Below are 19,715 nucleotides of genomic sequence, written 5' to 3'. Positions count from 1 at the left end.
GACTGTTTTTCTTTTCTATAACTACTATACGTCAGAACTGGATTGTGGACTGATGAAACATATACATAGATGTGTGTGTGTGTGTGTGTGTGTGTGTGTGTGTGTGTGTGTGTGTGTGTGTGTGTGTGTGTGTGTGTGTGTGTGTGTGTTTGAGAGTATTACCCTCTTTCACTTGTTTTTTGTTTAGTTTTTTGCTTGATCGTTAAGCATTAAAGAGCCCATATGACATCAGTTCAAAACCTTGATCTAGGGCAATGGCACACTCGATAAGAACACCAGGTTAACTGATTCATTCATTGTGACCAACGAAAATCTCAGAGGTGTTTTTTTATGTAAATGTATGGATGGACTGACAGAAATAAGTAAATACATGAATAAATAAAACATTTAAAAAAAGGATAGATAAAGGGTTAAACATCTAATCCACTGTATTTTCCCCCTTAACGCCTTTAAATGGCGCTGTAAAAACTCTGAACACCAAAAGCAACATGATTTCCAGTCTTCTAACTCAGTGGTCTGCGCGTCACAGGCGCTCTGCTCTCTGATTGGCTGCTGACTGCAGGATATTGATGTGTCGCAAGCAGCTGGAGTTTCGGATGCGTCTCTGCATTATTCGCTGTTAAAGAATCACTCACATTGGAACCAGAGCTCCTGAACTCACCCGAACCGAAAGCAGCTCCAGATAATGTCACAGTGCACACCAGCGGTGATATGAACGGACAGGGCAAGACGAAGAGGAAAGTGGCCATTACAGGCATAATCGGTCAGGTAACATAAAGTATCTCCTTTCACATATGCGAGATAAAAATAAGAACTCCTCTCACTTTCAAGTGCTTTTATTTTCAGCAAACTTAACATGTTTGTACATATTTGTATGAAAATAAAAGATTCAACAGCTAAGACATAAACTGAACAAGTTTCACAGACATGTGACTAACAGAAATGGAATGGGGGGTGGGGGCATTAAGTACTGCAGTGCATCTCCTCATATACTGCACCAGATTTGCCAGTTCTTGCTGTGAGATGTTACCCCACTAGCAAGACCCTAGCCCTCACCCTCCGATCCAACAGGTCCCAGACGTGCTCAATGGGATTGAGATCCGGGCTCTTCGCTGGCCATGGCAGAACACTGACATTCCTGTCATACTGGAAATCATGTACAGAACGAGCAGTATTGCTGATTGCATTGTCATGCTGGATGATCATTTCATTATGAGCCTGCAGGAAGGGTACCACATGAGGGAGGAGGATGTCTTCCCTGTAACACACAGCATTGAGACTGCCTGCAATGACAAGCTCAGTTCGATGATGCTGTGACACACCTCCCCAGACCATGATGGACCATCCACCTCCATATCGATCCTGCTCAAGAGTATAGGCCTCGGTGTAATGCTCATTCCTTCGATGATAAAAGTGAGTCCGACCATCACCCCTGGTGAGATGAAAGCGTGACTTGTCAGTGAAGAGCACTTTTTGTTAGTCCTGTCTTGTCCAGCGAATGGGTTTGTGCCCATTGGCAACGTTGTTGCCGGTGATGTCTGGTTAGGACCTGCCATACAACAGACCTACAAGCCCTCACTCCAGCCTGTCTCAGCCTATTGTGGACAGTCTGAGCACTGATGGAGGAATTGTGCATTCCTGGTGTAACTCTGGCAGTTGTTGTTGCCATCCTGTACCTGTCCCACAGATGTGATATTCGGATGTAACAGAAAACCACAAAAACACACTTGTAAGTGACATTTCCGTAAACTGGCTTATTGAGCCCTTGAAATGATATAGTTGTTGCTGTAAATACCCAATTAATATAGGATCACCTTCAAACTGTGTAAGAAGCTTTTACAATCCTTCTGTCATTGTGTTCGTGTCTTATTTTGATGACAGTGGTGGCTAATGTTGTAAGTTTCATCTTAGCTACTACAATAACTGTATAATCTATGGTAGTTTGCTAGAAACTGTAATTAGGCTGCATGGCACAATGATGTTAGATCAATTTCATTATTTCACACAATCATTTCCTGGCTCATTTTAGGTTGTTGAAATAGCATGTTAAGCAACATTTACAACGGGTGTGTATGAGGCCTTTAAATGCTGCTTACTTTATCTCACCCACCCATCACCTTTTTATTCAGTATCAGACTATGTACAGTATGTATGGACTATACAATATCTGGAGAAGTGGGTCATCATGTATTTGATCAAAACCGGTTCACCAATGATAAAATGTGGTAACAGGGTGTCTCAGTACATTTAGATCTTCATCCAAATAGTTGGTGTAAAGGAGCAAGTCATTCACAACAGGTAATAGACAAATGCAATAATGTAGTAGTATTTGCAGATTATAATAATACATTATTGGTCATATGGGCTTAAGGTGGCTCAGAAAAAGTGCTTGAACCTTTCAAACACACTTTAGTGAAATGAGAGTGATATTCAAGTCAGGGTTTGGAAAGAGGTATTTAAAACTATGGAAACTGTACTTGTGTACAAATGTGCCTGTTTCTTATAATGTGTGCACAGTTTGTTCTTCAGTCTAATGGTATGCAAACTTTGGGCATTATAGTATCGCCCTATTATTGGGCATTGTTACAGGTGTATGTCGGAACCATACTTAATTGAGGAAGCTTGGATCTTGCCAAACCTTGCCTTTATTTGGCAGTTGTTTTACTGTCAGCAGGTGAAAGACAGATGGGGGTTGAAACACAAATGCTTTTCAAAGAGTCTTAGTATAATTTAGAGTAATGTTGGAACAACTATATCCTCACCCATGTTCTCTCAGTGTGTTGAATTTGATCTTTTGTAGGCATGCACATTTTTTCCCTTTCAACTTGTGTGTTTGTTTATATACGTTTACTAGGATCTTGTCACATGTGCACTTGTGGGCTAAAAATGTCCTTGTTGTTCTACATGTTATTGGGCAAGAAATAACAACAACTTCAACATAGCCAGAGCACAAAGTGTAACTAATGAAAATCAAGTTAAAGTCTGGGTGTTATTTGCTGGATGAACAGCAGACGGCGTCATTAGACTGTCAAATGACAACAGTCAAGTCCAAAGAGAAATGTACTTAGAAAATAAATAAGCTAATAGGACATATCTACTTTGTTTGTAAGGAAGTTGGCTGATGTATTTTTGTTGGAATATGTTAGATGAATAAGGTCTTGTAAACATGATTGTTTCATTGTACTTGATTTATGACTATGTTTTCCACTTTTAAATATCATAATAAAAAAATTTAAAAAGAGAAATGTACTTGCATGTTCTTGGCAGGCGTATTCTTTCCGAAGCAATTTAGAAGAAAGACCATTGCTTAATGTTGCAAATAATTAAATTAAGTTTTAGTTCTGACATGCATGATATTTATAAAGCTGGCCTTGTGAGTATATATTGTTTGTATCTTGATGAATGGTGCACAAGATATTTGAGTGTTTTGGCTAATTGCCAATAGAGCCGTTCAGGTTGTAGACCAAAAACTTGGAAGAGAATTGGCCTTGTGTTCCCTCTGCCATAGCCCAAATTTTAATTTTGAAGCCATCTTGTATTTTAAAGTATGTTGCTAAATAAGGACTACAAAGGTTTACTGTTTTGTCAGGCACATGCACTCACATGCTTGTGGTAGTTGTAGTTCTTATTTAGCAACTTGTTAGCAACATACATTTTTTCAAAATATGGCAGTTCCGGGGCCTGGGTAGCTCAGCGAGTATTGACGCTGAATACCATGAATCATGAGTTCGAATCCAGGGTGTGCTGAGTGACTCTAGCTAGGTCTCCCAAGTGACCAAATTGGCCCGGTTGCTAAGGGGGGTAGAGTCATATGGGGTAACCTCCTTGTGGTCATGATTAGTGGTTCTCACTCTCAATGGGGCACGTGGTAAGTTGTGCGTGGATGGCGGAGGGTGGCATGAGTCTCCACATGCTGTGAGTCTCCGTGGTGTCATGCACAATGAGCCACGTGATAAGATGCATGGATTGACGGTCTCAGAAGCGGAGGCAACTGAGACTTGTCCTCTGCCATTTGGATTGAGGTGAGGAAACGTGCCACCACAAGGACCTACTAAGTAGTGGGAATTGGGCATTCCAAATTGGGAGAAAAGGGGATAAACAAAACAAAACAAAAAACACGGTGGCTTAAAAATTCCCGCTTGAGGTATGTTATTTATGTTCTAGAACAAAATGTCCAAATATCTTCAAGTAATGTTTATAACAGAGTTTGTTTTACTCAAAAATCCAAAACTGGCAATGTAAAAACCCATAAGACAATCCAGAGAGAACCCACAGCGAGCCATCTGTGTTCGTCTACAAATTGACGTCATGGCAGAATGACTCTAGATGCTTTTACCCCTGATTGGACAAGCGGTTGCCATAGCTGCACAAATGAAGAGTGAAAACACTTTAATTTTATTTAATTTTGTTGATTTTTATGTCATTTTGTTGCTTTGCTCTTAATTACATTAAAATTGTTGTGCACACTTGTGGTTCATAAGGGAACACAGAGTCATTTATTTGGGCCTGGAGCTTGATAAAGAGCGATTATGTTTTACTGCGGTCGCAGGCAAATGAAAAAGGCTTATTTTCACACGCGGGCAAATCGATGTAATATGTAAACAAATAGTAATGATACGTCACACACAGAGAGGCAGAGATGCATACACACGGACTGTTTTGTTTGGAAAAGTTATGTGGTCTTATTTGGTGAGTTTTCATTCTATCCTTTACAACTCTGGTTTTCACTGTGTATACATTCACAGTTTGCCCTCTACAATCAATAGGTGTGTCTAGTGCAGAGATCTAAAGGGCAACAGATTAGTCTTTATGTAGTGCTCAAAAATAATTCTGATTGAATTGTAAGGTGTTCCAAATTAGCTGAGATGTTTTGCACATGCGGTGTGATTTAAAGCTAGTTAATTAAAGAGAGATTTCACACAAAAATGAAAATTCTGTCGCAAACTTGTTTGATTTTCTCTGTTCCATGGAACACTATAGGAGATATTTAGCAGAATGTTAGCCTTAGTCACCATTCACTTTCAGTGCATCTTTTTTCCATACATTAAAAGTAATGTGAGTTTATAACAACATGAATGTGAATAAATGATGACAGAATTAGTATTTTTGGGTGTACTATACCTTTAAGAAGTAAAAGTGATTTTATTTTTAAATGGTTTATAATTTGTGGAATTAAGCAGCGAGTGACTGATTGAGATGGTGGCTTACAAGGTAGACTGGTTATGTGTTTCAATGCACTGACCGGTTGGAATGTCATGTCCGTCTAGGTTTCCTGTCTATGAGCGTAATCTGCGGGAAACAGGCAATGTTTCCCAACAGTCTTAATGTGACAATAAGCTCCTTTTTTATCAGAGGGTTATGCAGTTGGCATTGGATTTGATCACCAAAAAAAACAAACAAAACATATACACACACACATAGAATGACATTTGAGTGCCTCAGGTGGTCAGAGGCATATGGCATATTGAACAGTGTGTATGTAGAAGCTTAGTGAAGGTTGTCAAAAGGAAACGGAAATGTGTCTTTGAGCACATCTTTTCCTCACAGAGCCGTGATCATGTATATATGTATATACATGTATTCTATACAGGCACACACTGCTGGTAGAGCTCTTTTTCTCATTTTTTCCCAAAGGTCTTTTGGGACTGTGCCTGTATCACCCCAGCAGGAAGCAGGGGGCGGAATGCCATGGCCGGTGCGGAATGTTCCAAAGTTCTAGAATGTGCGGTCGGGAAGTCTGAGAGGGGAAAAAGGGAGAAAGAGACTAGAATAAGAATGAGAGAGACTCTGCAAACCTTGAAAGTTGTTGATATTTTAAAGGGATAGTTTATCCAAATATGAGGATTTCATCATTTATTCACCCTCATGTCGTTCCAAAACCATATGAATTTCTATCTGCAAAAAAGATGTTTGGCGGAATTTTAGCCTCAGTCACCATTCACTTTCATTTAATCTTTTCCTCACAATGAAAGTAAATAGTGTCTGAGGCTGTCCTGCCTTCCCCAGAAAAAAAGAGTCTCACTGTTTTAGAACAATATGAGGGTGAGTAAATAATGAGAGTTGGGCATTTTGTTCTCTGTGGTTTAGCCCACTGTCGAGTCTCGGCAGGAGAGAGTGTGTGTGTGTGTGTGTGTGTGTGTGTGTGTGTGTGTGTGTGTGTGTGTGTGTGTGTGTGTGTGTGTGTGTGTGTGTGTGTGTGTGTGTAAGTAGTGTAGTACATATTCAAAAGTGTGTATTTGGATAATGTAGGCATGCATTCACTGTGGTCTGGCTCGCATGTGAAATTCAGAAAGAAACGGTCATTGTGTTGCGTATTCTCTTGGGCAGTGCTTGCCGTAAATGTGAGCATGTTTTTAGTTGCGTGCTTGTGTGTATCCCAACCCTATATAATTCCCCCTCTATGTGGTTTCAGGATGGTTCATACCTGGCTGAGTTTCTGCTGGCTAAAGGTTATGAGGTGAGTGAGTCAATGTAACCCTGAAAAAACATCCTGCCAACTCAGATGTTATTCTCACTTTGATAGAGAAACGTTTTTTGAAAATGTTCATCTTTGATTGCAAAACTGTGTCACGCCTGTATACAAATTGAAACACAAAATCAAATAATCTAATCAAATTTTTGAAAGTCATACTTTAATGAGATAAGCATAAAGGGAAACAATGATATGTATATTTAAGTAATAAGGTGTGAGAGGTCATGCTATATTGTGAATGTAGTCATGGCTAAAGGTCGTTGTTAGGCACAGTGCTCAATAAGGCATAAGTGCCTTATTGACTTTATAAAACAGTAACTGCCTAATAAAAGGAACATTTTGAAACATTTCATTACTTGTTCAATTTGTGAATGATACTGCTGTTAGATAGGCCTATTAACAGTTTGAAGCTCTTTTTTAAATTTGCACCTTTTGTTTTATTTTTTACTGAATGTTTACTTGTCTTGGATAGTTGCTTGAGAATTTGGAAACAATGTTTACTTACAGTAATTAACAAATTAGTTGATAAGTTTTTGCTATGGGTTCTAAATTGGTTGTGAGGGTTCACTAGTATTGGGACTGACCTCTTAAATTTTGGTATCACTACAACCCAATTTCTTTCTATAATTTTATACTTCTGATTTATTTATTTTTTCTGCTTGTTGAATTGTTTTGGTGTTTGGACAGGTTAATTGGATCCTCCACCGGTCCAGTTCTTTTAGCACAGGCCGGATCGAGCACCTCTATCATAACCCTTAAACGCACTTGAGGGAAGTGAGTTTTACACCTACACACCTGACTTAAATAACCATGTTTATTACAATTATAAATAGATTATTGACCTCTAAACATTTCAAATATCACTAGGCTCTGGATCCTCTTGTAAGTTCTTCATTTAGTATTTTTCAATTAGTCATTTTTCTTTATAATTATAGTCTAAACCTTCTTAGTCTGTGTCTGGTTGTGAAAAGTAAATGATGTAGGAATACAAGAATTGAATAGAATTAAATTTAAAGCATTTCTGCACAAAAATCCAGAAACAGACTCTGCTTGTTTCTTCCAGTTGAGTTAGTGATGTGCGGCCGCCCTAATTCTGTTAATCAATAATTGCTGTGAATGTTTATGAACTTATTCATGTCTATCATGTTATGAACATCATAGACATGATTTGATCTGTATGTATTATGTTTTAAAACAATGGGGTTTGGTAGGTCATGCTAAGGTGACACTTGTCTTTGTTTTGCATGTGTTGAAGAGAGAGAGAGAAAGCTTGTGAGATATAAATATATAAATAAATATACAGCTTGGAGCACAGAGTCATGTCAAGGTAAATATGCTCTCTCTCTCTTTTTATCTCTTTTCTTCCCTGCTTAAAAGACCAGCAGTAATATACATCTCAAATGGATCTCCTGTGACCCTGGATTTCAAGGGGAGGTTCTCTGATTTCATGGTTGAATACAACACTCACTACATCAGTATGTTGCTGTATGATGATAAAGAGCAAAAAGCCAGAAAAGAGAAGAACCCCCCCACCCCCACAAAAACAGCACTGTTTCTCACAATTATACTTTTAATTTTAATCTTTCCTTCTTCATTTTGTGTGGAATAAATGTATTAACTGTGCCTCTTATTTGCATGTTTCACATGATCTATGTCACTGTATATTGAAGTCAGACAAACTAAACGAGTCCTGTGAAGTCTTGTATGTGCTTTTTTTTATAGTTTAATAATTGGATGGTAATTGAATTTTAAAGTCGGTTTAATTTGACAGTTGTTGATTTGACAGGTGAGCAGGGGGTCCGTTGCTGTTGTCCGAATGCAATTGAACTCATCAGCATTTACACTACAAGTGCTATGTGGACAAAAGTATTCACAACCACCTTCAGATTAGTTCACCCAAAAATGAAAATTCTCTCATCCTTTTCTCACCCTCATCATGCTAATCCCAGATATGTTTAACTACTTTTTATGAACACAAACAAAGATTTTTAGAAGAATGTCTCTGTAGGTCCATACAATGCAAATGAATGGTGACCAGAACCTTTAAGACTCCAGTTCTCTGAAGCAATCTAATCGGCTTTGCGTGAGAATAGACTAATATATATATATATATATATATATATATATATATATATATATATATATATATATATATTATTTTTATTTTTATTTTTTTCACTGTAAGTCTTGCAATTGCAGTCTCTAGGCTTGATCATGATTTCAAGCTTGATTACAATTTCTAGTGCTTGACGCATACAGAGCCCTAGATTGTGCTATAGGAAGTGTATTCGAGCTTGAAATCATGATCGTGCTGATGTCAAGATTTATCATGAAAAACAGAGTTATGTTTTAATCTGTTCTCTCCCAAAACCATTTAGATCACTACTTAAGCCATGAATTAAACCACTAGACACTTAAGAATTACGTTTATGTGGTCTTTGTGATTTCTGGAGCTACAAAATTTTGGTCACAATTCATACATTGTATGGTCCTCCAGAGCTGAGATATCCTTCTAAAAATCTTAATTTCAAGTTCAGCAGTAGGAAGTCATGATGAGATATTTATTGGACCTAGGTGAACTATCCCTTTAAGTGGACAAATCACTAAACGATTTCAGTAGAACCAGTTCACACCTGTATTTCAAATGGATCGCCCGAAAAATAATTTAATACCAGGTGTAAACGGGGCCTAAGACAACATAAATTGGTGACCATCTGTACTGTTCTTTTTCCCAAACATAGAGATCCTTTGTCTGTTGACTCTCAAAATTCTCTGCTGGACTGACGACACACACTGTTTCATAATGACTTGGGTTTCTTTCTCAGTGTCTGTGAGGTGAACAAGTGACCCCATCTAGTAATATTTTGGAAAGGAATAAACTCTTAACCAAATACAGAGGACTGTGAGGCTCTTTCACTCTCTGTTCCTTTACCCACACCCATAATGTCTAGTCATCTGGGATGAGGTCAGGAGGATGTTAATCAGAGAGTTGGCCATTAGATGGTGTGTGTGAACTTATGTGTGGGTGCTCCACAGGGTAATTTATGGGAAACGAGCACAAACAGCAGTTAAAGTGAAGGAGAGGAAGGGAGAGAGGAAGATGATGGAATAACTGGGTATCAAAGACAAACAACAGTGTCATTAAAGGAATGGTTCACCCATGTTAGTTTCAGTCAACATTCACATTCATTAACATGGGAATAAAAAAGGATGAAAGATAAAAGTGAATGGTGACAGAGACTGCAATGCTTTCTAACATCTACTTTTTGTGTTTCACGGAAGACAGTAAGTTATTTGGTTTGGAACCGAATATCCATTTTTGGGTTAGCTGTTCCTACAATACAACCACATCAAGAATTTAAAATGAAGCTGGGACTTTTTGAAGTACTAGTATGTTCAACAGTTTAAGACTAAATTAAATTGCATTCACAACTCATTTGTCTTTAAACAGAATATTCAGAATATTTCAACAGAAGTGAAACAGAATATTCAGTAGGAAATAATGTAACTCAGGGCTTGATTTTATCTATTAGAATTTGATTAGATTGCAATGGATGGACTGTGTTATTTATTTAGGCTGTCCGTGGCAATTCATTATTGAGTAACTTGTTTAGACACAGTATGACCAGTTATATTGTCTATTTTTGCTCCGCTAATGAAAATGGTTCCAAAATGAAGCCAAAGCAAGATCAAATATTGCATGTCGTCAAACATCGCAAAGACTGATAGTTTGTTTGGACCACCATAGACGCAGACAAGCGGGAGTGATACATACAGGAAAGTTTCCCAGGGCTGTTATGCTAAATGTCAGCACTTTTTGCTCCAAGTTGTCTCCGCCTTGCATGCCATGGCCCCCCTGCAAATCAACCAGGCCAAGGCACTTAAAGATCTGCACTAGAATAGTCCTGATCCTGATGTGCTGCAGGAACTACGCTCAACAACCGATCAGCGCCCCTGGGGCCACGAAGGTCACAGCGACGGCACTCGTTTGGCCGATGACCATCCTCGTGGTCCAGGAGCATCATCTATGGCTGGACCTGGTCGAGATACGGGAAGTAGCACGCTTTCTCAATGCCCCCATCTCCTAGCTCGGTCTATGCGGCGACACCATTGACGACTTCACCCAGCAGTTCTCAGCAGTGAAGAAACCGATGGAGGCCATTCCTGCATCATGCCCCGCCGCCATACCAGCACGGGCCATATTCGGTCTGCTCGCCGAGGGCGTCACCCTGCGGCTTCCAAACGTCAGGCAGCTCCACCTCAACCTGGGCCCAGCTCTCAGCCCCAGCGTCGAGCGACCCGCAGTAAGCCCATGCCCCCCGTCTACCAAACATCCTCGAGGAGGCTCTCAAGCATTCCTGAGATGAACGACCCATGGAACGAGACATTTGCTCCGGAGCTGGTAAGCAGACCACTCCATCCCCCGGTGGAGGGCCGGGAGGAGAACCTTCAGTTAAAGGTATTTTCTTTGTCGCACCCTCATCGGGCTTCAGTTCCCACATTATCAATATAGAGCAAATTTCTCTTTCCCTGGGTCACCTGGCCCGCAAATGTCATTCTCCCGCCACCCCGGATGCGGATCCCCTGCCTCCGGACCCACGACTGCTGCCCCCCAGCCGGCCGGTTCTGATGAGTCCATAGGACGCCTACATTGGACCTCCTCCTCAGTCACTAACCCACTCCCTGCCAGGTGTGCGGAGCAAGGTAAGTGCTTCGAGTCTTCTCTCAGCTCTAGAGCCTCGGGATGCGCTTTTGCCTCCCGACACCACACTACCTGCCCCACCTCGCTGCGAATCATCGTCGGGTACGTCAAAAATGATCGTCCCCTTAGGGCCCCTCGAATGGAGCTTGGACACGGGGCTTTCACTTCCCAACCCGTCGCGCTGGTTGGCCAGGACCATCTGACTTGGCTACGCGATTCAGTTCGCCAGGCCCCCACTCCCTTTCGGCGGCGTCCACTTTACCTTGGTGCACGGCGAAGACAACAACACCCTGTGTGCGGAGATTGTGACCCTTCTACCCAAAGACACGATAGAGCCTGTCCCTCCAGCTGAGATGAAGAAGGGTTTCTACAGCCCTTACTTCATCGTACCAAAGAAAAGTGGCAGATTACGACCGATCTTAGACTTGCGAGTTTTCAACCAGGCCTTGCACAAACTCCCGTTCAAAATGCTCACACAAAGACACATTCTAACTTGCGTCTGGAATCAAGATTGTTTTGCAGCGGTAGACCTGAAGGATGTGTACTTCCACGTCTCTATCTTGCCTCGACACAGTCCCTTTCTACGGTTCGCGTTCGACGGCCAGGCGTATTAGTACAAGGTCCTTCCCTTCGACATCTCTCTGTCCCCTTGCGTCTTCACGAAGGTTGCAGATGCATCCGCATACTCAACTACGTCGACGACTGTCTCATTCTGGCCCACTCTCGAGAGTTACTGTGCGCCCACAGGGACCAGGTGCTCAGGCACCTCGGCCGTCTAGGGCTTCAGGTCAACTGGGACCAGAGCATCTCTTTTCGCAGCATGGAGTTAGACTCCACCTCACCAACAAGCGCGTGCAGTCAGTGCTGAAATGCCTCACCTTGTTCAAGCCAGACACGGCAGTTCCTCTAAAACAATTCCAGAGGCTCCTGTGGCATATGGCATCCTCCGCGGTGGTCACGGCACCGGGGTTGATGCATGTGAGACCGCTTCAGCACTGGCTCCAGACTCGAGTCCCGAGATGGGCATGGCGCTGCGGCACAAACCGTGTGTTCATCACCCCCTGCCTGCCGCCAGACTTTCAACCCCTGGACAGACCTCTCTTTTTTGCGGACAAGAGTCCCCCCTTCAGCAGATGTCCTGATGCGTTCTGGTCACCACAGACTATTCTAAACAGGGTTGGGGCACTGTGTCTCCTGGATAGGGGACTCCGCTGCATTGGAACATCAACTGCCTAGAGTTGCTGGCTGTATTCCTTGCCCTGCGGAGGTTTCAGGGCAAGCACGTCTTGATCCGCACAGACAGCACCGCGACGGTAGCGTACATAAATCGCCATGGCGGCGTGCACTCTCGTCATATGTCACGACTCGCCCGCCATCTCCTCCTTTGGAGCCAGCAGCGACTCAGGCCTCTCACATTTCAAGCAACCTCAACACGGCAGCGGATGCGCTGTCGCGACAAGGTACGCTCAGCGGAGAGTGGAGGCTCCATCCCCAGGCCAACCTCTTCGCTTCCTAGGAGACCTCCCATTGTCCACTCTGGTACTCCCTAATGGAGGCTTCCCTCAGGACAGACGTGCTGGCACACAGCTGGCCCCGGGGGCTGCGCAGGTATGCATTTTCCCCAGTGAGCCTTCTTGCACGGGTGCTGTGCAAGGTCAGGGAGGACGAGGAAGAAGTCACTTTGGTGGCCCCCTGCTGGCCCACACGGACTTGCTCTCGGATCTCGTGCTCCTCGACAGCCCCTCCCTGGCAAAATCCCCTGAAGAAGGACCTTCTTTCTCAGGGACGTGGCACCCTCTGGCATCCGAGCCCAGACCTCTGGAACCTCCATGTCTGGCCCCTGGAAGGGATGTGGAAGATAAGTGGCCTACCACCTGCCATCGTAGATACGATCAACAAAGCCAGAGCTCCCTCTACTAGGCAACTTTACACCCTAAAGTGGTACTTTAGGGCGGGAATGAGACGTTGTGTCCTCCCGGCCATGACGCTGAACCGAGCCACTGTTATGCCCGAACCTCATTCTAGGTTCCTCAGTGCAAAACCTGAATGGACTTTATACCCATATGTCCAGGGGAGGGACATGTAAATTCTGATGCCAATTCCTCATTGGCCTTTTCTCAAGTTCAGAGATTTGCGAGGCTGTCAAGAGAGACCCCTACTGTCGCTTCTTCGACTCAACTTCTCGTTCCCTCCATCAGGGAATGGAGGTTACAACAGTAATCTAGACGTTGGTATTCATTTTTTCCCCAATTGCATGGCCTTGGTTACATCAAAAAACAAAAAATATTTTTTTTAGAATAACATTCATTAACATATTGTCCATAATAAGATCAGGGACATTTATTAAGTAAAGGCATTTAATATTTGCAATGATAATTTACAGTAGAATATTAGAGTAATATGTCTAAATGTGTGTTAATGGTTCATTTTGGTATAAGCCACTAAGATGGAAAGAAGCAGACAGCACCTGCAGGCCTACATTAAACACAAACAGTTCAAAACAGCAGCTGCAGTAATGTGGAACTAAATAATTCAGGTGGAAACTCACTGAGAAACATTGGAAAAAGACAGACAATCATTTAAATGTGAATGGGAGGTGTTCTGGGTGTCCCATCAGGAAGCTCGTCTTCTGTGATGACAGATAACAGCAGGAACATTCACTGTCATAATGATGTCCAGTGCTCGTGTGTTGCAATGGGTCTTCAACTGGAAAATCAAATGTGCTTTAAGCATAGACACTAAGAATAAGGGAGATCTGTTCATATGTAAAGACTGCAGTCATACTATGACAGCCGCAATCAGGATTGCTATGCGTAAAAATAAACAAGATCTATTTATTTAAATGGTCATTTCAGTTTAGGCATAACTTGTAATGTGTATGTGAGTGTGTTGAGTGTTCATTAAGGATAGGAATTTCAATCAAGTGGTAGATCACTGCTACTTTCTGATTGTAGTTTACATTTTTTATTCACCACGCTTTGCCACTCTTTCTGCCATATCTAAACAGAGGAAACTCATACCTGCACACACATGCTTGGTTTCCAGTCATTACACACAGGGGTCAGCAGAGGGCTGTTTTGTTTGAGAGTAGCGCTTTAAATACATTTCAAAATCAGTAAAAAATACATTTGTAATAAAATTAATGCATAAAGTATTTAATGTAAATAATGTAAATGTGAATTTAATTTTTTTATTTTTAGGTATTTTCAAAACAGTAATTGGATATCCATTATGTCCATTTGAAATAGTTAAGTATAGTTATTAGAAAATAACATTTTATTTTTTATATTTCTGTGCTATTCATAACATCTCTTTAAAGAGAACTAAATTGATACTTTGCATGTTTTTTCTGTAAAAAGATATGTGTCAGAATAGAATCTCTAAGTCTAATAATTAATTTATCGTATCTGTAATATTAAAATGGAAAATCTACTAGGCAGCACCTTTTAGACACACATAAATAATATATTGAAATGTGTAGTTATAACAATAAAATAACACTGAATTATTCAGGTGGGATTTACCAATTTCAGGTACTCTGTGTGGATACACAATAGAGATGGAAAAGAAATTATTTGCATGTGAATGCAAGCTATTCTAGGTGTCCTTTCAGGACCTTGCCTTTAGCATATTGTTTGGTGATGAGGATTAGCTAAAGAAAAGGCATACACCATAATGTTGCTTCAGTGTCAGTGTGCTGCCATGGCTTTACATCAAAGAGAGAACAGTGTACTTTGCATGTTGATGTTTGTACAAGTTAAACCTTGCGTTTATTGTCATTTAACCACAAATGGAACATATTGTGGAATAGTGAAACAATTAGTTGCATTAGACCATGTGTAGATTATATGTTTAAAAAGTAGGGACTTATTAAAGCTGAGATATGGAAGCAAATAACTTCCATTCAGTGTGTATTTTTAAGAGAGAAAAAAATGTAATGTGGCTTGTGTCGGAGGAACTCAAGTTCTCAGCATCTTCTTAATTTAATTCCTCTTTACTTTTTTCCTTTGATGTTTAAGAAGTTAAAATGTCATTAATAAACACAAAATAAAGTCTGTGATATTTAGTCTTAGTAGTGTTCTGTGTTCACCCTTCCGTTACCTATGAGCAATTAGTATGTTTCTCTTTGAGCATGTGAATATGTTTTTGTACATTTGCAGAAAGCAGAAGCGTATTTACTCAGATCAGGTGTGCTGTTTGCACACAGTTTTAGTAGGGTGTGATTGGCGTAAGCTTTGTGTTTGCATTTGGATTAGTGCATAGCTCTAGCTATTCATAGAGGTATTGAACTGGGAAAGTTGCTGTTTGTATTGTGTTTTATGTTCACTTGTGCTTAAAGTGGTATGTAAATTTCATCTAGGAGAGAATTTGACATTGTATGCATGTTTGTAGATGGATATAACATGGCAAACACTGAAAAGAATGCAGGACTGAATGACACTGTGAAAGATAATAAGTCTTTGGGGAAGTGTAGTTAAATAATCCTTTTCGATTATGACGACTTAACATTTTTAACAAGGCAGTAGTTGAACTGTAGGAGACTTTGTGTAACATTCAGTATAACTTTCCTTTTTGCTAATTGGGTGTCTAGAGGATGCAAACAGTCTCACTTGCACAGACACACACAGTTAATTGCTGGTGTAAATCATTCCACTCTTGTCACCTGCAATGATGAACGTCACCACCAACAAACAGGGCTTTATTTAACAACATAACATCTCATTAAAAACAAGTTTTGATTGATCTAAATGACAGCACATATGAAACTAGTGCACAGATGATTAATTATGAAAGATAAAAGTCTTTCAAAGACTGGAATACAGATGTAATGTAAAGAAGTTTGTAGCGACATGTTTTTCTACAAGCTTTTTCAGAGATGGGGAAATGCAGAAATGTAAAAAAAAAAAAAAAAAAAAGGAGATTTAATTGTTTTAAATAAGACTTTTTTCTTCTTCTCCCCAATAGACTAATCATCAATTTTTTTATGGAGATAGAAGCATCATCATTTATTAGTCTTTAACAGTGTTTATTTCAAATGTATTTATTTATTCATTAAAAACACAAAAGTAAAATTAAAACCACTTTATTATTAATGCCCCATCAAGAATATTACAAACATTGTAAGTTTGCTAGTTGTGGGCTTTTGGGGTATGACAATTCTCGTAGTCTATTTATGGCAAACAATTTGTGTTGTTGCTCTTATTTGGGTATGACTCACTAAATTCTGAAAAGCGATAACCAATAAATGTGTCATCCTTGGCGAGTGGCTTCCAAAAGTGATGTCGGAATTAAACCCAGTCTTTGAGTATTAACCTTCTTAAAAAAGAAAAGCAGTACATCCTTAATTTCTGGGACAGGATAAATAGAAATAGCGGAAAAATACTATAATTAAATAAAATATTGTGGGTTAAGATGGCAATTGGCCTATCAAACTTTTGTATTATTATTATTATTTTGTATGTATTTTTTTATTATTTGATTGTAACCCCACAATCTGAAAGTTTGTAATTCTTGGTGAATTCAGCCACACAACACTTGATTGAGTGCTGGAAAATAGCTGTTTACAGCATAAACGCAGATATTACACTGAACAATTCATCCTTTGTGTGGGTAAACGGACACATTCCTATCTCATGCCCTGCCCTAAGGGATTTGTCATTTGTTAAGAGATCAATTTGAATATACCTGTGTGCAAACATAATTATTATCATTATTATGACCATTACATAATGTAACGACATTTGCAAAGATGTTGAATGGAAAGAAGGAATAAAATGAAGGACAGTAGTTTTGATCATAGCATTAACATGATGTTGGCGCAAGTGACTGGAAGATTGGGATCGTGAAACATTCAGCTGCAGATTAGTATTAGTGTGTAATTCCAAAGTAAACTGTTAAAAATGATTAATGACATTTTAAATTATGATGAATGTAAAGTGAACAGCTGAAATTCAAATGCATAAACTACCAGTTATCACATTTAACAGAGAAATTGTATTGGGAGAGACTCAGCTTTGTTATTTTCAAATTTTGCTATATGCAGATTGGTGGAAAAATCCCAATCTCAATTTTGCCTCTTAGTTCCTCTTTAGTCCCTCTCTTCAGAATGATTCAGTCGTTCAGATTGTTGCACTCTCCCTGGTGCCACTTGCCTGCAAGAAATTTAAAACTTGACTTTCTAACTATAAGATATAAAAGGAGTGTATCATGGTATACTGTAAGTGCCGACACAATACAGGCAAATGACATGGTAAAAAGAATAGATGAGTAAATATTTGCATATAGGATGGATTCCTATTCTAGAATTCAATAAATCATTCAGTTAAACAACATATTAGTCAATATTATCATAAATATGTGTCTTGATTGCATCTGTATTACACCGTGCATATGTGCCAGCCTGAGGAGTCTTGGTTCTTCCCAAGGTTTCTTCCTTATAAAACATCTTGGGGAGTTATTCCCATGCCACTGTCGCATGTGCTAGTGTATAGTGATAACACAGACATACATTTGGCAAAAAAAGTATATGGAAATAAATTGGCTCTTTAGCATTTTTAATGCACAGGCATCCTGTCTTCATTGATGTGGATGCTTGGTGATTTTGATCTTGGCACATCAATTTGTGCATTGTCAGTGTTTCAACACTGTTTAGTATGTGTGTAGGCTTCTTGACGCACAGACAAGTGCACACAATACCTAAACTCATTCTTTCAAGTTCCTAAATGACAGCACTTGTCAACTGGGATGACACATGCGCTCTGTATGTATGTGTTTGTGCGTGTGGGTGGTTTACAAGGACACTTACAAGGATTACAAACTGGTAATTACAAAAACATTATGCTATAAATGTGGTTTATGAGGACATTTCTAGTGTCCCCATAATTCAAATCACATAAAAAATGTTATGTAAAAAAGTAGAACGTTTTTTGTGAGTGCGAGTGTTAGGGTTAGGGGATGAAGCTATAGTTCGTACATTATAAAAATCAGTATGTCTATGGAGAGTCCTCATAAGGATAGCCGCACCAACACATGAGTGTGTGTGCTTGCATAAGAAAGCTGGTTTAGAGATCGCTCACTTGTGGTAGCTATTAGCAGTGGTCGACCGATATGGGTTTTTTATTGGCAGATGCCGATATCTAGAAAGCAGGGTGGCTGATAAGCTGATACAATGCCGATATAACACAATTTAATATTGTAAATAACAAACTTAAAATTGCTAAAATAAATGCTTATTTAGCTCTATATTTACTTAATTTCACACTAAAGTAACTTCAAAAATATATACAATTGTGTTTTGAATGGTAGATCGTCTGATTTCTTTTTAGTCATCAAATTGTTGTAATTTATTTGCACATGAAGAAATTATTAATATATTAGGAAGAAGTAAATAACAGTACATACAGTAGTCCAGCAACCATAGATGGCATGTCCATGTTAGCAATCATAGTGAATAGGACATTTACAAATAGCACACGTGAAGCGCTTTTACCTTGAAGTTGCACCAGAGACATTTAGCAGAGACGGCCACCTCAATTATAATGAATGGGAGAAATTAGAACGCCCAACTGCAGCCAACAGTCAACAGATGTATAAAGGAAGTCCCGCCTTACAGGTGAAAGAGCCATTCACCTTTTAGATATAGATATCACCTGTCAATCAACTCGAGAACACGTATGTGCATTAGCTATAAAAAGATTGAGATAAAGAAGCAGCATTTTTGATTCCAGTGTTGTCAGATTTTACTGCTGATTTGAAATATGTTCTTTGATCATAATCTTGACCAAGAGTTTTGGAGATTTCGGTTTTTCCCCATTCAAGTAGATAAGAGCTGCACTGTCATGACTGGAAATAGCCTCCCGAGATTATCCCAAACATGGCCGACAGCGGACTGACTTGCTAGAAAGTCTTTGGTTGCACTCACTTGCTCGTGCAGATCCAGCATCTGACAGTTTAAATGGCCTGGATCGCCTGCTTGGATTGTCATCATGATTTTTGAATCCGAGGAACTTTTGATCCTGATCCTGAAGTTTTGATTCTGACTGATGGAATACATACTGCAAAGGAAGATATTAGATGAGTGCTCGAAGGGAAGAATACTTCTGAAATACATCTGTTTAAATGAGATCTCTGCATATTTGCAAACTGTGTATAATAGAAGCTTTATTTATATTTGCCTTTTTTTAATCATTAGTTACAGGGAACTGTTGAGGAGAGAGAGGGAGAATGAAACAGGCGAGCAATTTAACATAATGAATGCAAATGCATCTGCTGCCACTCTGATATGCGGACTGTTTAAATGAGACTGTGTTGCATACAGCTCTATTATTGTAGTAACACGATGGCACGTAACAACAAAACGAACAATGACTGGTCATTTACATGTCTCAGTCACTTCACATACAAACAGGTGATTCTCAGCGCCCTCAAGAACCAAATCGGCCAAAGGGGAAAATGTATCCGCTGATGCGATTAATTAAATAAAGTCTGAATATCAGCCGATTTATCGGCATCTGCTATATATCAGACGACCACTAGTTGTTA

The 19,715-nt window shown here is 39.9% G+C and overlaps 1 protein-coding gene across 1 annotated transcript in view; it reads left to right on the top strand.

The window, feature by feature from the left end:
* Nucleotides 1-579: 579 nt before the first annotated feature.
* The window catches only part of gmds (GDP-mannose 4,6-dehydratase), a gene marked incomplete at its 5' end in the record, with an annotated part of 92,604 nt that continues 73,468 nt past the window's right edge, over nt 580-19,715 (top strand). The window contains 4 exon segments of the mRNA XM_052098507.1: nt 580-768; nt 6,413-6,457; nt 7,160-7,246; nt 10,561-10,678. Of these exon segments, the coding sequence (XP_051954467.1) occupies nt 580-768; nt 6,413-6,457; nt 7,160-7,246; nt 10,561-10,678 (439 nt within the window).

This window comes from Xyrauchen texanus, chromosome 30 (assembly GCF_025860055.1).
Source record: "Xyrauchen texanus isolate HMW12.3.18 chromosome 30, RBS_HiC_50CHRs, whole genome shotgun sequence".
NCBI classification, from domain to species: Eukaryota; Metazoa; Chordata; class Actinopteri; order Cypriniformes; family Catostomidae; genus Xyrauchen; species Xyrauchen texanus.
The sequence above is the reverse complement of the archived record's forward strand: the minus strand, read 5'-3'. Positions and strand labels throughout refer to the sequence as shown.